The sequence below is a fragment of the Lucilia sericata genome, unplaced genomic scaffold (genome assembly GCF_015586225.1).
Source record: "Lucilia sericata isolate MDLA Ls3-8-SP2 unplaced genomic scaffold, ASM1558622v1 Contig001471F_arrow, whole genome shotgun sequence".
In the NCBI taxonomy this organism is placed as follows: domain Eukaryota; kingdom Metazoa; phylum Arthropoda; class Insecta; order Diptera; family Calliphoridae; genus Lucilia; species Lucilia sericata.
This window is the reverse complement of record NW_023995399.1, coordinates 16,439-36,419: the sequence shown is the minus strand read 5'-3', so window position 1 is coordinate 36,419 and position 19,981 is coordinate 16,439. Positions and strand designations below refer to the sequence as shown.

The following is a 19,981-nucleotide window of genomic DNA, read 5'->3' as shown; positions in this document are numbered from 1 at the left end:
GTTTTTTTCTATAAAAGTTTTTTCTATAAAAAATATTTGTTATAACAGTTTATTTTTATATTATAACAGTTTTATAACAGTTTTTCTATAAAAATATTTTGTATAACAGTATATTTAGAGAGAATATTTTGTATAACTGTGTTTTAATATAAAAAATCTTTTGTATAACAGTTTTATTTTGATAGCAACTATTTGAAATCTATAAAATATTCTTTTCATTTGGGAAACTCTAATACTTAAGCGTTCATTCTTGCCAATCTTCTTGAACATATTGCCAAAGATATAATTACAGATATTGGTTAGCAGCCTGCTGCTTACTTACATACTTACTTACCATTCAAGTAGTAAGTATACATACATATATACATACATATATATTTATCTATCTCTAACACACTCGTAAATAAACTCCTATAGACAAATTACACAAACAAACAGAAAAAAAAGTTGAAAGATACTTCCGTTATTGTAACGTTAGATGTCATACCAACTAACAACATACATAGTAGAGAAGAATAGACCCGACGTTCTTATGATGTATCGATTTAAGCCCATAATGACCATACACTTAAGAAAATTCTAAAGGTATTTTACAAGGCTTCCAATATATGTATTTAATCCGTATTGGGTAAAAGTTTCAAAATTGATTTAGGAAATTTCATTTCAAAGACATATAATTATTTGTACAAATACAAATACAAGAACAAGTATAAGGTATCAGGTTGTTGTTCTAGGAATTATTTTATGTAGCAGTGTTAACAATTTAAGCCAAATGCTAAGAATTGTACCAGAAGGCTATAAGAAATATTTAAATTTTGTTAATTTAAAGAAAAGTTTTAAAATTGTATGTAAATTTTGAGATTTTTTTTAAAACTAATAAAAATTCGAATAATCAAATGAAACCTTTAAAACCTAAACTAACAAGTTTATTATTATAGCTTTTTAATATCAATAAATTAGCTATAAAAACAAAACAAAATTGAAACTTATCATTATCATTCGATCTATGTTGGTTTAGAAAATTCAACTTACTAATTAAAAATTTCAAAAAAGTATCAGCGATAATATCTGTCACTTGCAACGCCAAAGGAGTATAAGAAGCAACAGCAACTCATTTCATATTCTAAGACATTCATTCATTAATATATTTAAAAAAAAATATTGAATTTCCTTTTTGTAAAGTGTTTACTTTTATTTATTCATTTCAGATACTTAATTAAAACGCATTAAAAAGTGATTCTCCTCAAACAAATCCAAACATACAAACGAACGCAGTAACGCAAATATTCACAAAATACACATGATTCCCACATTAGTAAACGGACGAAATTTAATATTCCAACGAATGTTCACAGTAGAAACTGTCATTCCATACAACTGCTAAAAAGAACAAACAACTAAATACGAAAACTATAAACGATAAAGCAAAAAGAACAGAATACCTACTTCCTGCCTCGTATACATAAAAATGCCTAAAACGAATCCCAGCAGCAGTAGCAGCAGATATACGATCGTCAATGTTATCCTCAGTTATTTAATTATATGCCGAACATGTACGACATGTCTACCCTCCGCCAAAGATTCCTCTTTACTTTTAAACGATTCCGAAGAAGATGTCTTTAGTAAATTCGATGACATTAGCGATGAAATGGAAGAGCTAATGACACCCAAAGCGGATAATAACAAATATTCAAGTTGGCCCAACCGGAAGGATATGGATAGCTCCTATCAAGATAATGCAGATGTATTTAACGCGGGCAAACTGCCGGTAGGTGCTACATATCACGATGAATCTCTAAATATGGGACATTCGAGTGAATCGCTGGTGCCGCTGCAAGGTGTTAATGCCAATAAGACAGTGCTAATTGGAGCAGCTGGCACTTTAGATGAATTCGTGACGGGTAAACTGGGTGCTTCAGAAACCGGTGTTACACTGCCTTACTTTCTAACTGAACCAGAAAGTGTTTATGTGGTGAAGAATAGACCGGCCGTATTAAAGTGTAAAGCCGCTCATGCGTTGCAGGTAAATGTCATAATGCATATTATTTGTTTTGTTTATAGTTTCTGGGTTTGTTTTTGGTATTTGACAGGAAGTTGTTTTATTTACTATTTCTATTCTCCGTCTTTCTTTTCTATTACGCAGCTGCATTTTAAATGTAGTGGCAGTTCACAGCCCCCACCCTCAACACACGACAAGCACGTGGATCCTCACACAGGGGTGCATTTGGAGGAAGTTACGGCCACCATACACCGTGATCTTGTGGATGAATATTTTGGCAAGGGTCCCTTTAAATGTGAATGTCATGCCTGGTCTTCAAGGGGTGTTGTAAAAAGTCAAGCGGCCACAGTTAATATTGCATGTAAGTTTAAATTTGACAATAAGTATAAAGCACGTACATACATACGTCAACGTAACGTAACTTGTAGCACTCTCTAGTAATTAGGAAATGTGTTAATGGGGAAATGAGTGCGTGTGTCTGTTCGTTCGTTTGTATGATTATAGTATTAAATTACAAATTGTTTTTAATTAAAATACGTTTTTTTATTTATTTATTTCTTTGCTAGATATGCGCAAACAGTTTGTTACTTCGCCCACCTCGTTGAGAGTCGAGCTTGGCACTCGTGCTGAATTGTATTGTGAGCCACCCAGTGGTTTTCCTGAACCCGGTGTTAGTTGGCAAAAGAATAATTTGCCTATAACGGAGAGTAATGAACATGGTCCTACCGTGTCGCCAACGGGTACTTTGACATTTCGTCAAGTTACTTTGCAGGTAAGAAGAGTGTTAATAATGAAAAAAATTTTACGATTTTGTCTTTTTAAATCAGGCATTACTTAGTAATCAATATTAGCTCTGCTACTAATTCATCAATTTCTTATTATATTTTCTTTATTTCTAGGACATGGCTAATTATACTTGTGTAGCTGAAAATATAGCGGGTAAACGTAATTCAGACTCGGCGGTACTTATAGTTTATGGTAAGTCTTATTTTCTAGCTAGTGTTAATTTTATCTAAAATATTCAAAATCATAATTGCTAAAAAAATTTATGTTCTTGAAATTATAATTTTTGTTCGCGAATATTCTTAGAACTTATTTTATTTTAAGGATCTAAAATTTAAATACAATTATTAAATCTTAACAAGTGTTATCTAAAATATTCAAAATAATAATTGTTAAACAAAAAAACTAAAGTTTCTAATAATATAATTTTTGTTCTCGAATATTCCGAGAATTGGTTTGCTTTTAATGTTCAAAAATTTCAATACAATTGCTGAGTCTTATAAAGCATACCTTTCGATTTATGTTGCGATTAGACAAATTTAAATCAAAATGTGAATTATATTTAACTGATCTGAAGAATCGGCCCATTAAGAAAAATCGATAATCCAAATCTCACTTTTTAGCTAATGAGAAATACTGACAAAACACTAATTTTTACAAGAAAAATATAAAATTATAATCTATATTCGCGAATATTCCGAGAATTTGTTTTCTTTAAATTCACTAAAATTTTAATACAATTACAAAGACCTTTTTATATTTATTGCTAAATCGTGTGTTTAATCAAATTTTAATCAAAATGTTGATTATGTTTATAATTTTTGGTTCGCGAATATTTCTAGATTTTGGTTTCTTTTAAAGCACATCAAATTTAATACAATTATAGAGATTTATATCTTACGATATTTGTTAACATATCTGTTAAATCCTAATATTCTTTTTTTTAATTTTAGCTTTTGATATTTATTGCTAAATCGTGTATTTAATCAAACTGAATTCTAAATATTGTTTATGTTTATAATTTTTGGTTCGCGAATATTCCGAGATTTTGGATTTTTTTAATGCATTATAAATTTAATAAAATTATAGAGATTTGTAGCTTTCGATATTTGTTATCATATTGATTATAAATCTCTGAGCTGAAGAAGCAAAATTTTATTCGCGAATATTCCAAGAATTTTTTTTCTTGTTAGTAAATTGTTCGATTAAAGGCTTTCAAATAGAAATATTATTATTTTAATTGTTAAGATATTAATTTAACATTATTTATGTTTAATTCTTTTTTAACTCTTCTTAATCATTTAGTTAATGGCGGTTGGAGTTCCTGGTCTTCGTGGCGTGATTGCAAATGTCCGGGTAAAATGGCTCAGGGTCGTAAGCGTACACGCATGTGCAATAATCCTATACCCATGAATGGTGGTGCCGAATGTTCTGGGCCACAAATACAAAAATCAGCCGATTGTTTACCCTGTCCGGATGAAACACAAATTGTCAATACGGAGGGTTTCGATGTGCCAGCCGTTAAGAGATGTAAGTGATGCAATCAATTAAAGTATAAATTTAAGTCTAAATCAGATTAAATCAAAATGCATAAGTGTTCAGAATCAGTTCAGCCCAAGGTTTTTGATAAGACTTTTCAAATTTGTGGAGTATTTAAAGGGATTTTATGAATCTGTTTAAAAATTTTCTGAAACCATAATTGAAACTTCATTGATACGTGGCAAACTGTAAGAAAGACCCTCATAGATACGTTTATTCTTTAGACAATATCTGTAGGACCATAAAAATGTTATTTCTATTCAGCAGAATATTAAAAAAGTTTTTCTTTTCCAGTTCAATAGTTTTAAACTTCAAAGTGTTATAAAATCAATTCGATTATGATTTCTTTCAAAAGAAGAACGAATACATATCCTTAATTGTTACAGACACATTAAAACACATAAAAATTCTGCTAAAAAGAAACTTATTTTTTTATCTATTAAATTGTTCAATGAAATACATATTGTATGTCTTTAATGTGGATTCATTCTTCTTAATCTTTTTGTTTATTTTTGATTCTTGGAACCATCATAAACTTTCAACCCTCAGTTTTGCATTAGATTGCATCATTTCTTAAGCATATCGCAGAAGAAAAAAAACAATGAGGGAACAGAAAAAAAGGAAAATACAGCAAATAAAATATAAAAAATCTATTAAATATTATACTTCCCTTAGTCATCATCTTTTATGCTCTACAAACATACTAAAATTTGAAAATCAATGGCATTGTGTATCGTTTTCAGCAGTTAAGCTTTAAATTGATAGGCAAATAATTACTAAGCAGTGATATTGGCAAACAGACACACACACACACAGACTCACAATTGCTTCAGTCATTCATTCTTTCATTGATACCAAATACATACACATACACAGCTCTCAACTTAGTCAACCATAATGGTTGTGCACTTAAACCAGAAAAAGAGAATAATAGTTAGTTAATACAACGAAAATAATAGAAACTATCTATTTCTTGTTGTTTTTATTCAATTTTATCCTCTTCAGTTACTTATTCTTAATCTAACCTTCTGCACTTTCTCTCTTCCCCCAACTCCCTGTTCTGTTCGATTCATTTCACTGTCTGTCACTATGCCAAACAAAAGAAAACAAATCGAGCATTTCTTCTTTCTTTCTTGAATTTTGGATTCGCAAAAAAACTAATTTATGGATTCAACTAAGTTATAGAACTATTTGTTAAGTTGTGTAGTGTATTTCCGTTTATATTCCCCTCCCCCCAACTAGCAACTTCCTCTTAACAGCCATCCCCCTCCCCTTTACACTTAAACTTACAGCACTACCACGTCTACGACTGTCATGACAAACTGCTTGTCGGCTGCCCCCTCTCCCAAAAAATCTTCCTTCAAACCCAAATCAAAAATCACAAAATGTACAACAACTGTAAACGGGGGAAAAAATCACAGAAATTGCTCATTTTGAAGACATAAAACAGTGTTAGCGACAACGTATTCCCGCTCCTAGTCTCATCGTACAAAAACATTGAACATTGTCATTTACTCCTCATCACACACTTGCTTGGGATGAGAGCGATGTTTTCTTAGTCTTCCTTCCTTCTAGAGTTCTGTTTTTTCTCACTCCAGTTTCAATACCCCAAAGTTGTGCTATAATTTCACTCTAGTTTCAATCGTTACCACTTTATTTTAGTCCATCATTCAAAAACAGTCAAAGCAAAAAAACATGTTCTGCTGAACTCTGTAAATGACGTCATATAATTCACCAACCATCACAACCATCTAGTGAACCATCGACAGCGAACAGAAACTTGCAAATAGTTTAACAACAACAAAATAACATCACAGTCATTCTCATAAAAAGGGAACGTTTTATGTATTTTTTTGCAAAACCAAGGAATGTATTCGTTTCTGAGAAGAATTTCTTAATTGACTGTAATTATTCTTCATGCTAATTCACTTAAATGATGTTTTGTGATTTAGAAATTAAAGGAGTTGAACGACTTAAAAGTACGCTGCGATCAAAGAAATGTATTTCCGTTCACACTACATTTGGATACACAGAGCAAACAGATTTGCAACAATTAAATAAAGTACAGAACTTGTTTATTTCTAGTTCAGTTATAGTTCAGATATAGTTCAGTTCAGTTCTAGTTCAGTTCTAGTTCAGTTCTAGTTCAGTTCTAGTTCAGTTCTAGTTCAGTTCTAGTTCAGTTCTAGTTCAGTTCTAGTTCAGTTCTAGTTCAGTTCTAGTTCAGTTCTAGTTCAGTTCTAGTTCAGTTCTAGTTCAGTTCTAGTTCAGTTCTAGTTCAGTTCTAGTTCAGTTCTAGTTCAGTTCTAGTTCAGTTCTAGTTCAGTTCTAGTTCAGTTCTAGTTCAGTTCTAGTTCAGTTCTAGTTCAGTTCTAGTTCAGTTCTAGTTCAGTTGTTCGTTCTAGTTCAGTTCTAGTTCAGTTCTAGTTCAGTTCTAGTTAAGTTCTAGTTCAGTTCTAGTTCAGTTCTAGTTCAGTTCTAGTTCAGTTCTAGTTCAGTTCTAGTTCAGTTCTAGTTCAGTTCTAGTTCAGTTCTAGTTCAGTTCTAGTTCAGTTCTAGTTCAGTTCTAGTTCAGTTCTAGTTCAGTTCTAGTTCAGTTCTAGTTCAGTTCTAGTTAGTTCTAGTTCAGTTCTAGTTCAGTTCTAGTTCAGTTCTAGTTCAGTTCTAGTTCAGTTCTAGTTCAGTTCTAGTTCAGTTCTAGTTCAGTTCTAGTTCAGTTCTAGTTCAGTTCTAGTTCAGTTCTAGTTCAGTTCTAGTTCAGTTCTAGTTCAGTTCTAGTTCAGTTCTAGTTCAGTTCTAGTTCAGTTCTAGTTCAGTTCTAGTTCAGTTCTAGTTCAGTTCTAGTTCAGTTCTAGTTCAGTTCTAGTTCAGTTCTAGTTCAGTTCTAGTCAGTTTAGTTCAGTTCTAGTTCAGTTCTAGTTCAGTTCTAGTTCAGTTCTAGTTCAGTTCTAGTTCAGTTCTAGTTCAGTTCTAGTTCAGTTCTAGTTCAGTTCTAGTTCAGTTCTAGTTCAGTTCTAGTTCAGTTCTAGTTCAGTTCTAGTTCAGTTCTAGTTCAGTTCTAGTTCAGTTCTAGTTCAGTTCTAGTTCAGTTCTAGTTCAGTTCTAGTTCAGTTCTAGTTCAGTTCTAGTTCAGTTCTAGTTCAGTTCTAGTTCAGTTCTAGTTCAGTTCTAGTTCAGTTCTAGTTCAGTTCTAGTTCAGTTCTAGTTCAGTTCTAGTTCAGTTCTAGTTCAGTTCTAGTTCAGTTCTAGTTCAGTTCTAGTTCAGTTCTAGTTCAGTTCTAGTTCAGTTCTAGTTCAGTTCTAGTTCAGTTCTAGTTCAGTTCTAGTTCAGTTCTAGTTCAGTTCTAGTTCAGTTCTAGTTCAGTTCTAGTTCAGTTCTAGTTCAGTTCTAGTTCAGTTCTAGTTCAGTTCTAGTTCAGTTCTAGTTCAGTTCTAGTTCAGTTCTAGTTCAGTTCTAGTTCAGTTCTAGTTCAGTTCTAGTTCAGTTCAGTTCAGTTCTAGTTCAGTTCTAGTTCAGTTCTAGTTCAGTTCTAGTTCAGTTCTAGTTCAGTTCTATTTCAGTTCTATTTCAGTTCTAGTTCAGTTCTAGTTCAGTTCTAGTTCAGTTCTAGTTCAGTTCTAGTTCAGTTCTAGTTCAGTTCTAGTTCAGTTCTAGTTCAGTTCTAGTTCAGTTCTAGTTCAGTTCTAGTTCAGTACTAGTTCAGTTCTAGTTCAAATCAAGTTCAATTTTAGTTGTAGTTCCCCCGGACTACTTTGTCAGACCGGAGGTCGTTTCATAAAAATTTAGAATTTAAGAAACCATAGGTTTAAATCTCACACCCTTAGAAATATTTCGAGCAACGTCAGCAACAAACTAACAAAAAGAGTAAAAATACACACAAACAGATCAAATTCATACATTTCAACACTATTAATGAAATGGTACTAGCCAAACGTTAAAGTGAAAGCAATAACCATTGGCAAACACATAAAGGAATCTTCATTACAGGAACATAAACATACTGACAGACAAAGGAAAAAACAGACAGACGCACAAATAGACAGAAAGTCTGACCGACATTTGTTATAGTTAAAATAATAGCAACAGTAAAGTTAAGGCATCACATCACCATCGTCATCATCATCAGCAGCAGCATCTTCAAAGCCCGCATGTAACTAAAGCTGCATGAGAATGTTAAAGTGGAAATAACCATCCATGATGTAGTTAAAAACACATCCAATTTCAGAAAGACACACGCACAAATAATTTCAATCTAAACAACAACACAATCATCCTAACGTCATGTGTGTGTGTTTGTTGTGTAGGGGTGGTTTTATAATGTCAATATAAGAATGTATATTTTGTATTAAAGATAGATATTGCGTTGCTATTAAAAACGCACACAATACATCACTGACAACAACAACAACAATGACAATAATAATACCGAAAACAAATACAATAAAAACAACACAAACATTATGTTCCAGATAAAAAAAATGAAAATAAATTGTACAACAACTCGTACATGCTAACATTTTATTAAGGACGTTATAATTAATTTCTAATAAAAATTCTTAGATTTCTGGGAATATTTTTTTCTTCCTCTATCTTTTCGTTTATTATTTTGGGTCTTTAGCGGCGGCTTAATTAAAAAGTAAATCTAAATTTTTATTAAACAACAAACAAATTTTTGTTATATTCTGGGAATTATCCGCTATTAATGGAAAAATTTGTGAGAATTATAAGAAATTGATTCATGTTACATTAATAAAATTACAGCAGTTTAAGGTTGTTGCGAAGTTTTACCCCAAAGAGTAAAACAATTTTCTTAGTTTTACTTTAAAAGGATTTGGGAAATTTGTTTGTGAGATTTTATATTAAAAAGATGCTGGGGATTAAGTTAGTTGTTGTTATGTTAATGTATGATTATTAAAGGTATTAAAGGATTTATATATCTATAGTTAGTAAGTTTGAAAGTTGAATTGACGTTACGTCAAATCCGAAAAATAAACACCAGGGACTCCAGCGGCCTTGGCCCTTATTTACTACTGTTTCTCAATATTTATTTCAGTTCTAGTGCAGTTCTAGGTCAGTTCAGATCTAGTTCAGTTCTAGTTCAGTTCTAGTGCAGTTCTAGGTCAGTTCAGATCTATTCAGTTCTAGTTCAGTTCTAGTTCAGTTCTAGTTCAGTTCTAGTTCAGTTCTAGTTCAGTTTTATTTCAGTTCTAGTTCAGTTCTAGTTCAGTTCTAGTTCGGTTCTAGTTCAGTTCTAGTTCAGTTCTAGTTCAGTTCTAGTTCAGTTCTAGTTCAGTTCTAGTTCAGTTCTAGTTCAGTTCTAGTTCAGTTCTAGTTCAGTTCCAGTTCAGTTCTAGTTCAGTTCTAGTTCAGTTCTAGTTCAGTTCTAGTTCAGTTCTAGTTCAGTTCTAGTTCAGTTCTAGTTCAGTTCTAGTTCAGTTCTAGTTCAGTTCTAGTTCAGTTCTAGTTCAGTTCTAGTTCAGTTCTAGTTCTAGTTCAGTTCTAGTTCAGTTCTAGTTCAGTTCTAGTTCAGTTCTAGTTCTAGTTCAGTTCTAGTTCAGTTCTAGTTCAGTTCTAGTTCAGTTCTAGTTCAGTTCTAGTTCAGTTCTAGTTCAGTTCTAGTTCAGTTCTAGTTCAGTTCTAGTTCAGTTCTAGTTCAGTTCTAGTTCAGTTCTAGTTCAGTTCTAGTTCAGTTCTAGTTCAGTTCTAGTTCAGTTCTAGTTCAGTTCTAGTTCAGTTCTAGTTCAGTTCTAGTTCAGTTCTAGTTCAGTTCTAGTTCAGTTCTAGTTCAGTTCTAGTTCAGTTCTAGTTCAGTTCTAGTTCAGTTCTAGTTCAGTTCTAGTTCAGTTCTAGTTCAGTTCTAGTTCAGTTCTAGTTCAGTTCTAGATCAGTTCTAGTTCAGTTCTAGTTCTAGTTCTAGTTCTAGTTCTAGTTCTAGTTCTAGTTCTAGTTCTAGTTCTAGTTCAGTTCTAGTTCTAGTTCAGTTCTAGTTTAGTTCTAGTTCAGTTCTAGTTCGGTTCTAGTTCGGTTCTAGTTCGGTTCTAGTTCAGTTCTAGTTCAGTTCTAGTTCAGTTCTAGTTCTAGTTCAGTTCTAGTTCAGTTCTAGTTCAGTTCTAGTTCAGTTCTAGTTTCAGTTCTAGTTCAGTTCTAGTTCAGTTCTAGTTCAGTTTCTAGATCAGTTCTAGTTCAGTTCTAGTTCTAGTTCAGTTCTAGTTCTAGTTCAGTTCTAGTTCTAGTTCAGTTCTAGTTCTAGTTCAGTTCTAGTTTAGTTCTAGTTCAGTTCTAGTTCGGTTCTAGTTCGGTTCTAGTTCGGTTCTAGTTCAGTTCTAGTTCAGTAGTTTCTAGTTCAGTTCTAGTTCTAGTTCAGTTCTAGTTCAGTCTCGTAGTCTAGTTCAGTTCTAGTTCAGGTTCTAGTTCTAGTTCAGTTCTAGTTCTAGTTCAGTTCTAGTTCAGTTCTAGTTCAGTTCTAGTTCAGTTCTAGTTCAGTTCTAGTTCAGTTCTAGTTCAGTTCTAGTTCAGTTCTAGTTCAGTTCTAGTTCAGTTCTAGTTCAGTTCTAGTTCAGTTCTAGTTCAGTTCTAGTTCAGTTCTAGTTCAGTTCTAGTTCAGTTCTAGTTCAGTTCTAGTTCAGTTCTAGTTCAGTTCTAGTTCAGTTCTAGTTCAGTTCTAGTTCAGTTCTAGTTCAGTTCTAGTTCAGTTCTAGTTCAGTTCTAGTTCAGTTCTAGTTCAGTTCTAGTTCAGTTCTAGTTCAGTTCTAGTTCAGTTCTAGTTCAGTTCTAGTTCAGTTCTAGTTCAGTTCTAGTTCAGTTCTAGTTCAGTTCTAGTTCAGTTCTAGTTCAGTTCTAGTTCAGTTCTAGTTCAGTTCTAGTTCAGTTCTAGTTCAGTTCTAGTTCAGTTCTAGTTCAGTTCTAGTTCAGTTCTAGTTCAGTTCTAGTTCAGTTCTAGTTCAGTTCTAGTTCAGTTCTAGTTCAGTTCTAGTTCAGTTCTAGTTCAGTTCTAGTTCAGTTCTAGTTCAGTTCTAGTTCAGTTCTAGTTCAGTTCTAGTTCAGTTCTAGTTCAGTTCTAGTTCAGTTCTAGTTCAGTTCTAGTTCAGTTCTAGTTCAGTTCTAGTTCAGTTCTAGTTCAGTTCTAGTTCAGTTCTAGTTCAGTTCTAGTTCAGTTCTAGTTCAGTTCTAGTTCAGTTCTAGTTCAGTTCTAGTTCAGTTCTAGTTCAGTTCTAGTTCAGTTCTAGTTCAGTTCTAGTTCAGTTCTAGTTCAGTTCTAGTTCAGTTCTAGTTCAGTTCTAGTTCAGTTCTAGTTCAGTTCAGTTCTAGTTCAGTTCTAGTTCTCTAGTTCAGTTCAGTTCAGTTCTAGTTAGTTCTAGTTCAGTTCTAGTTCAGTTCTAGTTCAGTTCTAGTTCAGTTCTAGTTCAGTTCTAGTTCAGTTCTAGTTCAGTTCTAGTTCAGTTCTAGTTCAGTTCTAGTTCAGTTCTAGTTCAGTTCTAGTTCAGTTCTAGTTCAGTTCTAGTTCAGTTCTAGTTCAGTTCTAGTTCAGTTCTAGTTCAGTTCTAGTTCAGTTCTAGTTCAGTTCTAGTTCAGTTCTAGTTCAGTTCTAGTTCAGTTCTAGTTCAGTTCTAGTTCAGTTCTAGTTCAGTTCTAGTTCAGTTCTAGTTCAGTTCTAGTTCAGTTCTAGTTCAGTTCTAGTTCAGTTCTAGTTCAGTTCTAGTTCAGTTCTAGTTCAGTTCTAGTTCAGTTCTAGTTCAGTTCTAGTTCAGTTCTAGTTCAGTTCTAGTTCAGTTCTAGTTCAGTTCTAGTTCAGTTCTAGTTCAGTTCTAGTTCAGTTCTAGTTCAGTTCTAGTTCAGTTCTAGTTCAGTTCTAGTTCAGTTCTAGTTCAGTTCTAGTTCAGTTCTAGTTCAGTTCTAGTTCAGTTCTAGTTCAGTTCTAGTTCTAGTTCAGTTCTAGTTCAGTCTAGTTCAGTAGTCCAGTTCTAGTCGTAGTTCAGTTCTAGTTCAGTTCTAGTGTTCAGTCCTAGTTCAGTTCTAGTCAGGTATAGTTCAGTTCTAGTTTAGTTCTAGTTCGTTCTAGTTCAGTTCTAGTTCAGGTTCTAGTTCAGGTTCTAGTTCATTCTAGTCAGTTCTAGTTCAGTTCTAGTTCAGTTTCCTAGTTCAGTCTACTAGTTCAGTTCTAGTTCAGTTCTAGTCAGTCTAGTTCAGTTCTAGTTTCAGTTCTAGTTCAGTTCTAGTTCAGTTCTAGTTCAGTTCTAGTTCAGTTCTAGTTTTCAGTCTAGGTTCAGTTCTAGTTCAGTTCTAGTTTCATTCTATTCAGTTGCTAGTTCAGTTCTAGTTCAGTTCTAGTTCAGTTCTAGTTCAGTTCTAGTTCAGTTCTAGTTCAGTTCTAGTTCAGTTCTAGTTTCAGTTACCTAGTTCAGTTCTAGTTCTAGTTCAGTTCTAGTTTAGTTCTAGTTTAGTTCTAGTTCAGTTCTAGTTCAGTTCTAGTTCAGTTCTAGTTCAGTTCTAGTTCAGTTCTAGTTCAGTTCTAGTTCAGTTCTAGTTCAGTTCTAGTTCAGTTCTAGTCAGTTCTTTCTAGTTCAGTTCTAGTTCAGTTCTAGTTCAGTTCTAGTTCAGTTCTAGTTCAGTTCTAGTTCAGTTCTAGTTCAGTTCTAGTTCAGTTCTAGTTCAGTTCTAGTTCAGTTCTAGTTCAGTTCTAGTTCAGTTCTAGTTCAGTTCTAGTTCAGTTCTAGTTCAGTTCTAGTTCAGTTCTAGTTCAGTTCTAGTTCAGTTCTAGTTCAGTTCTAGTTCAGTTCTAGTTCAGTTCTAGTTCAGTTCTAGTTCAGTTCTAGTTCAGTTCTAGTTCAGTTCTAGTTCAGTTCTAGTTCAGTTCTAGTTCAGTTCTAGTTCAGTTCTAGTTCAGTTCTAGTTCAGTCCTAGTTCAGTTCTAGTTCTAGTTCAGTTCTAGTTTAGTTCTAGTTTAGTTCTAGTTCAGTTCTAGTTCAGTTCTAGTTCAGTTCTAGTTCAGTTCTAGTTCAGTTCTAGTTCAGTTCTAGTTCAGTTCTAGTTCAGTTCTAGTTCAGTTCTAGTTCAGTTCCAGTTCAGTTCTAGTTCAGTTCTAGTTCAGTTCTAGTTCAGTTCTAGTTCAGTTTCTAGTTCAGTTCTAGTTCAGTTCTAGTTCAGTTCTAGTTCAGTTCTAGTTCAGTTCTAGTTCAGTTCTAGTTCAGTTCTAGTTCAGTTCTAGTTCAGTCCTAGTTCAGTTCTAGTTCTAGTTCAGTTCTAGTTTAGTTCTAGTTTAGTTCTAGTTCAGTTCTAGTTCGGTTCTAGTTCGGTTCTAGTTCAGTTCTAGTTCAGTTCTAGTTCAGTTCTAGTTCAGTTCTAGTTCAGTTCTAGTTCAGTTCTAGTTCAGTTCTAGTTCAGTTCTAGTTCAGTTCTAGTTCAGTTCTAGTTCAGTTCTAGTTCAGTTCTAGTTCAGTTCTAGTTCAGAGTTCTAGTTCAGTTTCTAGTTCAGTTCTAGTTCAGTTCTAGTTCAGTTTCGAGGTTCAGTTCTAGTTCAGTTCTAGTTCAGTTCTAGTTCAGTTCTAGTTCAGTTCTAGTTCAGTTCTAGTTGCAGTTCTAGTTCAGTTCTAGTTCAGTTCTATTCAGTTCTAGTTCAGTTCTAGTTCAGTTCTAGTTCAGTTCTAGTTCAGTTCTAGTTCAGTTCTAGTTCAGTTCTAGTTCAGTTCTAGTTCAGTTCTAGTTCAGTTCTAATTCAGTTCTAGTTCAGTTCTAGTTCAGTCTAGTTCAGTTCTAGTTCAGTTCTAGTTCAGTTCTAGTTTAGTTCTAGTTCAATTCTAGTTCAGTTCTAGTTCAGTTCTAGTTGAAAACCTTGATATTTCTGTTTCAGTCTACTTTCTCATGTTGCTCACTTGTATAAGGTTTTATACCAGCTCTGTTTTGTTACCCACTGTATATTATTATAATATAGTATTATGTCTAACTTTTGTGATAATATAACTGTGAAACACTAAAGCCATTAAGAAAACCACTTGTAAGCAAATTTTGTTTTGGATTGTTGTTTCGTTTCGAGCTGTTTAAAAGAATTATTGTTAAAACATGTTAATATCTCTTGAATTTTGCACACGAAATTGTTTTATGAACTATAAACAATAAAAACAACTTAAGCAAAAAAGTGAGAAGAACAAGAAAAAAGGGAAACCTTAAGGATGCACAGAAATAGATGTGGGTTGTGTAACTAAAAACTTAAAGTACTCGAACTTTTCATTATAATTCCTAAAACTCCCTGCATAGACAATGAATACTTTAATAAAGAAGTTAAGATTTTAAGCAAAATTGTGTCTTTTGATGCTAATGCTGCTTATAATGATGATGTGATGATTACAATAATGTTGAAGAGAGGAGAGAGAGAGGAAAAGCTTACAGGATGTTGCAGTAAGTATGAAGAGGAATTAGTGGGTAATAGAATATGGAAGGAGTTTTGATGATGATGGCAACAACAAAACAGTATTAATTTCTTGGTTTCTTTTGTTTATTGTTTACTAAAGATTTTTTTTCAATTTCTTCTAGTTGTTGGCAAAAAATTAAAAAAAAAAAAAACAAACTGAAAAGAAAATTAAATCGTTCTTATGCATTTAGGGAGTTTGTAGTGAAGTTATGGAATTTTTTTATTCCAACTATTTCTTTGTTTGACTGTTTGATTTATTTTTTTGCTTGTTTGTGTCTTTTACACAGCGGGACGTTGGTCGGCCTGGAGTGAATGGAGTTCATGTTCTGCTGAATGCATACAAATAAGACGCCGGAAATGTATCACAACAAGTTCCTCGGTACTGGTGGATGATGAGGATGCAGGTTTGGGCATCAGCGTTGGCGGTTTATCAAGTAACGGTATTGTTGGCAGCTTAAGTAGTGGCAACATTGGCAGCACCGGTCTCATTCCTGGTGGCATCAAAGCTCAGTGTAGTGGAAAAGATATACAGACAGCCGAATGTCGGGGGGAATATTGTCAAATAGGCAAAGATGGTATGTATCGCTGTGAGTGAATGAGTGTGTTGGTTGTTGTTGTTAGTAGTAGTGACAAAGAATGGCAATAGCAAAAAAAAAAATCTGAAAAAACTAACTAACTGACTGACTGAATGACTACATCATCAACATAATTTTTATGTGCGTTCTAAAAGTTAAGCGTGTGTTGGAGGAGAAGGAGGTGGATGATGTCGAAGCGTTAGGAAGGGGGCATAAAGAAGAATTATGAATGTTTTGTATTTGAAATTGAAAATGTATTGTATTCATTCGCATTCGTATTGAAAAGTTGGCTAGATGCCTGCTTGCCTACTGCCACATCATGAGCATACCCCATTTTCCTGGCGATTATCATCGCTGTTCTTCATAGTCGTCTATGAAGGATGATGAAGCCCATTGTTGTTGCTTTTGTTATTTGTTAATGTTGCTTTTGTTTTGTGTTTGTGACACATAACTGTGTGTATTCATTTTTTACATTGTTGTTGCAACAACATCCTTTTCGATGGATTTTTGTAATTTAAAATACAAAAAAAAAAAAAGCCAAAGAAGACGTCATGTGTGGCACTGTATCTCTAGCTTTTACTCTTGATGTCATCTGGTTTTTATGTTCAACATTTTTGTGGGGAAATTAATTACCGAGTAGTAATGACAGGGTAGGATTATATAAAACAGCAACAACAAGAGCAATAACAAATAAAGCAATACAACAACTCCCTTTTTATCATTTCATCATTTCAAAGCTGTTTGATAAAATCAAGATGTACCCATTTGTGGGCTTCCTTTGAAGCAAAACAAACAAACACACACACACTGTTCTATACAAGTAAAAGAAATTAACAAGCCATTTAATGGGTCACACCAGATAAAAATCAAGTCATTACAATTAAATTAACCAATTGGCTTGTTTTTATTATCTTTTTAGATTTCGATTGGACTCTGTATTTGGGTTTAGCCTTTGTAACGGCGGTATTTTTTGCATTCGGTGCTGCATTGATTTGCTGTGCACGCAAAGGCATCAGGGTTAATCAACACTATAATATGACCAGAACGGGTAAGTTACAGAAATGTTTTGAGGATTTACATTCCAGATTTTTAAAAATTTCTTTCTTTTTTCTTTAGTAATGGATCCTAAATATTTACCCGATATTAGTAAGAAGGATATGCGCATGCATATTGAAACAGCTAATGATAATTATGATTATGCCAGTCCGGGTCATAGATTTCTACCACCCAGCCATCATGGTGGTTGCTCGATATCGGAACATCATTATGATGTACCCAATTTATCAGCCAAGTAAGTATGATATTTTATTTAAATTTAGTTTATTTTTTAAAATTTTGTTAAATATATTTCAGTTATGTGAATCCTATTGATGATCTAAGTGTGGACTATCTAACAGATACACCCGATACTTCTACCGCCGATACCTGTAAGTACTGAAAATCAAAAATTTATAACATTTATTGAAAGATACCAATAGACAAATTAATAGACTTCTCAGTAATGTGATCAATAGACTATTCAGTATATTAGTCCATAAACTAGAGAATAAACTAATCCATAAACTTGTAAATAGACTAGTCCATAGTTTAGTCAATAGACAAGTCCATAAAATAGTCCATAGACTAGTCCATAAATTAGTTGATAGACTAATCAATAAGATAGTCAATAGTCTAGTCCATAGTCAGGTTAGTAGACCAGTACATAGCATATTCAATAGATAAGTCCATAAACTAGTCAATCGATAAGTCCATTAAATAGTCCATAGACTAATCCATAAACTATTCAATATACTAGTCAATAGACTAGTCCAAAGACAATAAGCTATTCAATAGACTATTCAATAGGCTTGTTTATGACTAGTTAAGAGACTAGTCATGAAACTAGTCCATAGGCTGCTCAATAGTATAGTACATAGTTAAAAGACTAGTTCATAAACTAGTCAATATACTAGTCTAAAAGGTAGTCTACAGACTAATCCATAGTTTTGGCAATAGACAAGTCCGTAAAATAGTCCATGACTAGTCCATAAACATGAACTAGTCAATAGACAAGTCCATAAAATAGTTAATAAACTAGTCCACAGACTAGTCAATAAGCTAGTCCATGACTAATTAATACACTACTCATTAAACTAGTCTATAGACTGTTCAATAGTCTAGTACATAGTCCAAAGACTAGTCCATAGACTAGTACACAAACTCTTAGATAGATTAGTCCATAGGCTAGTCAATAGACTAGTCCATAGGCTAGTCAATAGACCAGTCCATAAGCTAATCAATAGGCTAGTCAATAGACGAGTCAATAAACTATTCAATAGACCAGTCCATAGGCTATTGTATACACTTATCAATAGACTATTCCATGAAACAATCCATACTATAGTCTTTGAATTTATCCAACTATTGTTGTTCTAAAATATATCTTAAAATCATTACTAATTTTTCTCTCTTTTCCCCATTCCCACAGCCAATTCCACCTACGATGTTACCGCCAAAATCGGTGGACTATCAGCATCAAAATGTTCCACCTATGATCAACTCAACTGCAGTGGAGGCTCGCTAAATCTTTATGCCGGAGAAATAATGCTCTATATACCCGAACATTCGATAGGCAAAAGTATGCGTAAACATGTCTCCCTAATGTTGGTCAGTGATGAAACCTCGCGGGTCACCATACCCAATACTGAATCCCTACTTGTCTGCAGTACTATAGTACACTGTGCACCACGCAATTATACATTCCTAAAACCGGTGATATTGAAAATACCCCACTGTTTGGTGGACACTAATCTATGGAATGTTTTCATTTACTATGCCGACAATGAACACGATGACTTAAATGTCAATTGGCGTAAGATTATAGCCATTGGAGAGGAGACCATTAATACGCCGGTATTTGTGCAATTAGAATCACAACATGTCTATATAATGACTGAACAATTGGGCCGCTTTGTGGTAGTGGCCGAGCCCAAAATACCCACTACCTGTTTGCAGAATTCTTTGAAAATGCGTCTCATAGCATTTAGTCAATTTACACCGACGAGCACTAATTGCAGTTTAAGAATCTATATAGTCAAAGATTTTCCCAATAGTCGTGATATTTGCACCAGCATTGAATCGAAACTGGGTGGTTCCTTTATGGGTGAAAGTGAGGCTTTTGCTTTCTATCTTAATAATAGTAATATGAATATACGTTTGCGTAACTCCGAGGAGGATATGTGGGATACAGAAAACGAAATCGAATTGCATGAACAGATTATACCCTACAATCATATATTGTCGAATAATTCTGTACTGCACTGTGAATTCATAATCAAACGCAATGAACAATTGTATTCAGCCAATAATTTAACTGTAGATTTTGCTCAATGTAGTGATAGTCATCATTTATACTCAGAAGTGCATTCCTTTAGTATAAGTCGCCAATTGCAACAACAGCAGCCGCATACACACCCCACCAATCACTCAGCCCACTCATCGTTGGAACGTCAGAGTACCGTTACCATCGATCCCCATGGGAACTATGTCAACGAGGCCACTTTACCTTTGAATACCATACATTTGCCGCGTGATACTAAGAGAAGAATATGTGCGGCTTTAGATCCTCCGCGGGAAGATGAACGTGATTGGCGTTTGTTGGCTAAAAAGTTAAATACCGATCGTTATATAGCTTATTTCGCTACCAAACCCTCGCCCACAGAACAAATACTTAATTTGTGGGAATGTCGAGCCAGTCAGCGCACTCATGCCTCTCAAACCATCGTAGAGCTTTTGATGATTTTGAAAGATATGGAAAGGCAAGATGTGATGGATATTATAACTGAAACTATAGGCTCATTATGGATTTAGAGAGGTGGCCGAAGGAAAAAACTCTTTTTAGTGTTAAGAAATGTTGAGAAATGAAAAAAACTGTTTACTAAGATGCCTTTTCTTGAAGAGAACAAAATTTTTTTTTATTATATAATTGTATGTATAATTAATTGTATTGTAAACTATTTAAATGTAAAACTGTAAATTTAGATTCATAAATTGATATTTGTATTATTAGGTTAAAAAAAAAATGAAGGTTTATAAGAAATGAAGAGGATTAAAGGAAGCTTTAAAGGGATGTTATGTGAAAGCTTTAGTTTTAACGTTGTAGAAATAATTTAACAGCTTTTAAAATATTTTTTCGATCTTAGTATAGAATGAAAGCTTTTAATTATAAAGAAACTTAAAATAACGTTCAAGCTTTCAATCTTTAATAAAAGTTTAAAATAACAAGCCTTAAACGTTTTTAAATTGTTTAGCTTATATTCAATTTAAAGTTTTTCTAAAATTGTAAAACTTTAATTTAGATTAATTTTAAAAACTTTTTAGAAACTTTTAATAAGTTGCTAAGCTTTTTATGAAACTCTTTTCCCTTTAAGCTTTCCTTAATTCCAACAAAATTATGTTTTTATTTAAATACAAAATTAACTGAAATGAAAAGTAAAACAAAATTCAAACAAATTTTTAAGAAAACATAAAGTTGTTAAAACTTTCTTTTGTTTTTGGAAAGGTCAACGAATAGTCAAGTAATGTGAACAAAATAAATAAAAAATACAAAATAATGTTAATGTCTCCTGTGCCATTTACGACGAAATTAAAAATGTTCTCTTTTTTATATAAAAAACAAAAATATTAACAAAAAATCTCTA

General features: G+C 33.3%; 1 protein-coding gene across 5 annotated transcripts in view; it reads left to right on the top strand.

Annotated features, from left to right (window-relative positions):
* The window catches only part of LOC119611518 (netrin receptor unc-5), a 61,933-nt gene extending 42,583 nt beyond the window's left edge, over nucleotides 1-19,350 (top strand). For all 5 annotated transcript variants that reach the window (XM_037967130.1, XM_037967131.1, XM_037967128.1 and 2 more), the window contains 10 exons: nucleotides 1,209-2,023; nucleotides 2,144-2,360; nucleotides 2,566-2,771; nucleotides 2,899-2,977; nucleotides 4,088-4,312; nucleotides 15,015-15,302; nucleotides 16,222-16,350; nucleotides 16,419-16,593; nucleotides 16,656-16,729; nucleotides 17,770-19,350. In XM_037967130.1, the coding sequence (XP_037823058.1) occupies nucleotides 1,469-2,023; nucleotides 2,144-2,360; nucleotides 2,566-2,771; nucleotides 2,899-2,977; nucleotides 4,088-4,312; nucleotides 15,015-15,302; nucleotides 16,222-16,350; nucleotides 16,419-16,593; nucleotides 16,656-16,729; nucleotides 17,770-19,151 (3,330 nt within the window). In that variant the 5' untranslated portion in view covers nucleotides 1,209-1,468 and the 3' untranslated portion in view covers nucleotides 19,152-19,350. The remainder of the gene's footprint in view (nucleotides 1-1,208; nucleotides 2,024-2,143; nucleotides 2,361-2,565; nucleotides 2,772-2,898; nucleotides 2,978-4,087; nucleotides 4,313-15,014; nucleotides 15,303-16,221; nucleotides 16,351-16,418; nucleotides 16,594-16,655; nucleotides 16,730-17,769) is intronic.
* The last annotated feature ends 631 nt before the right edge of the window (nucleotides 19,351-19,981 follow it).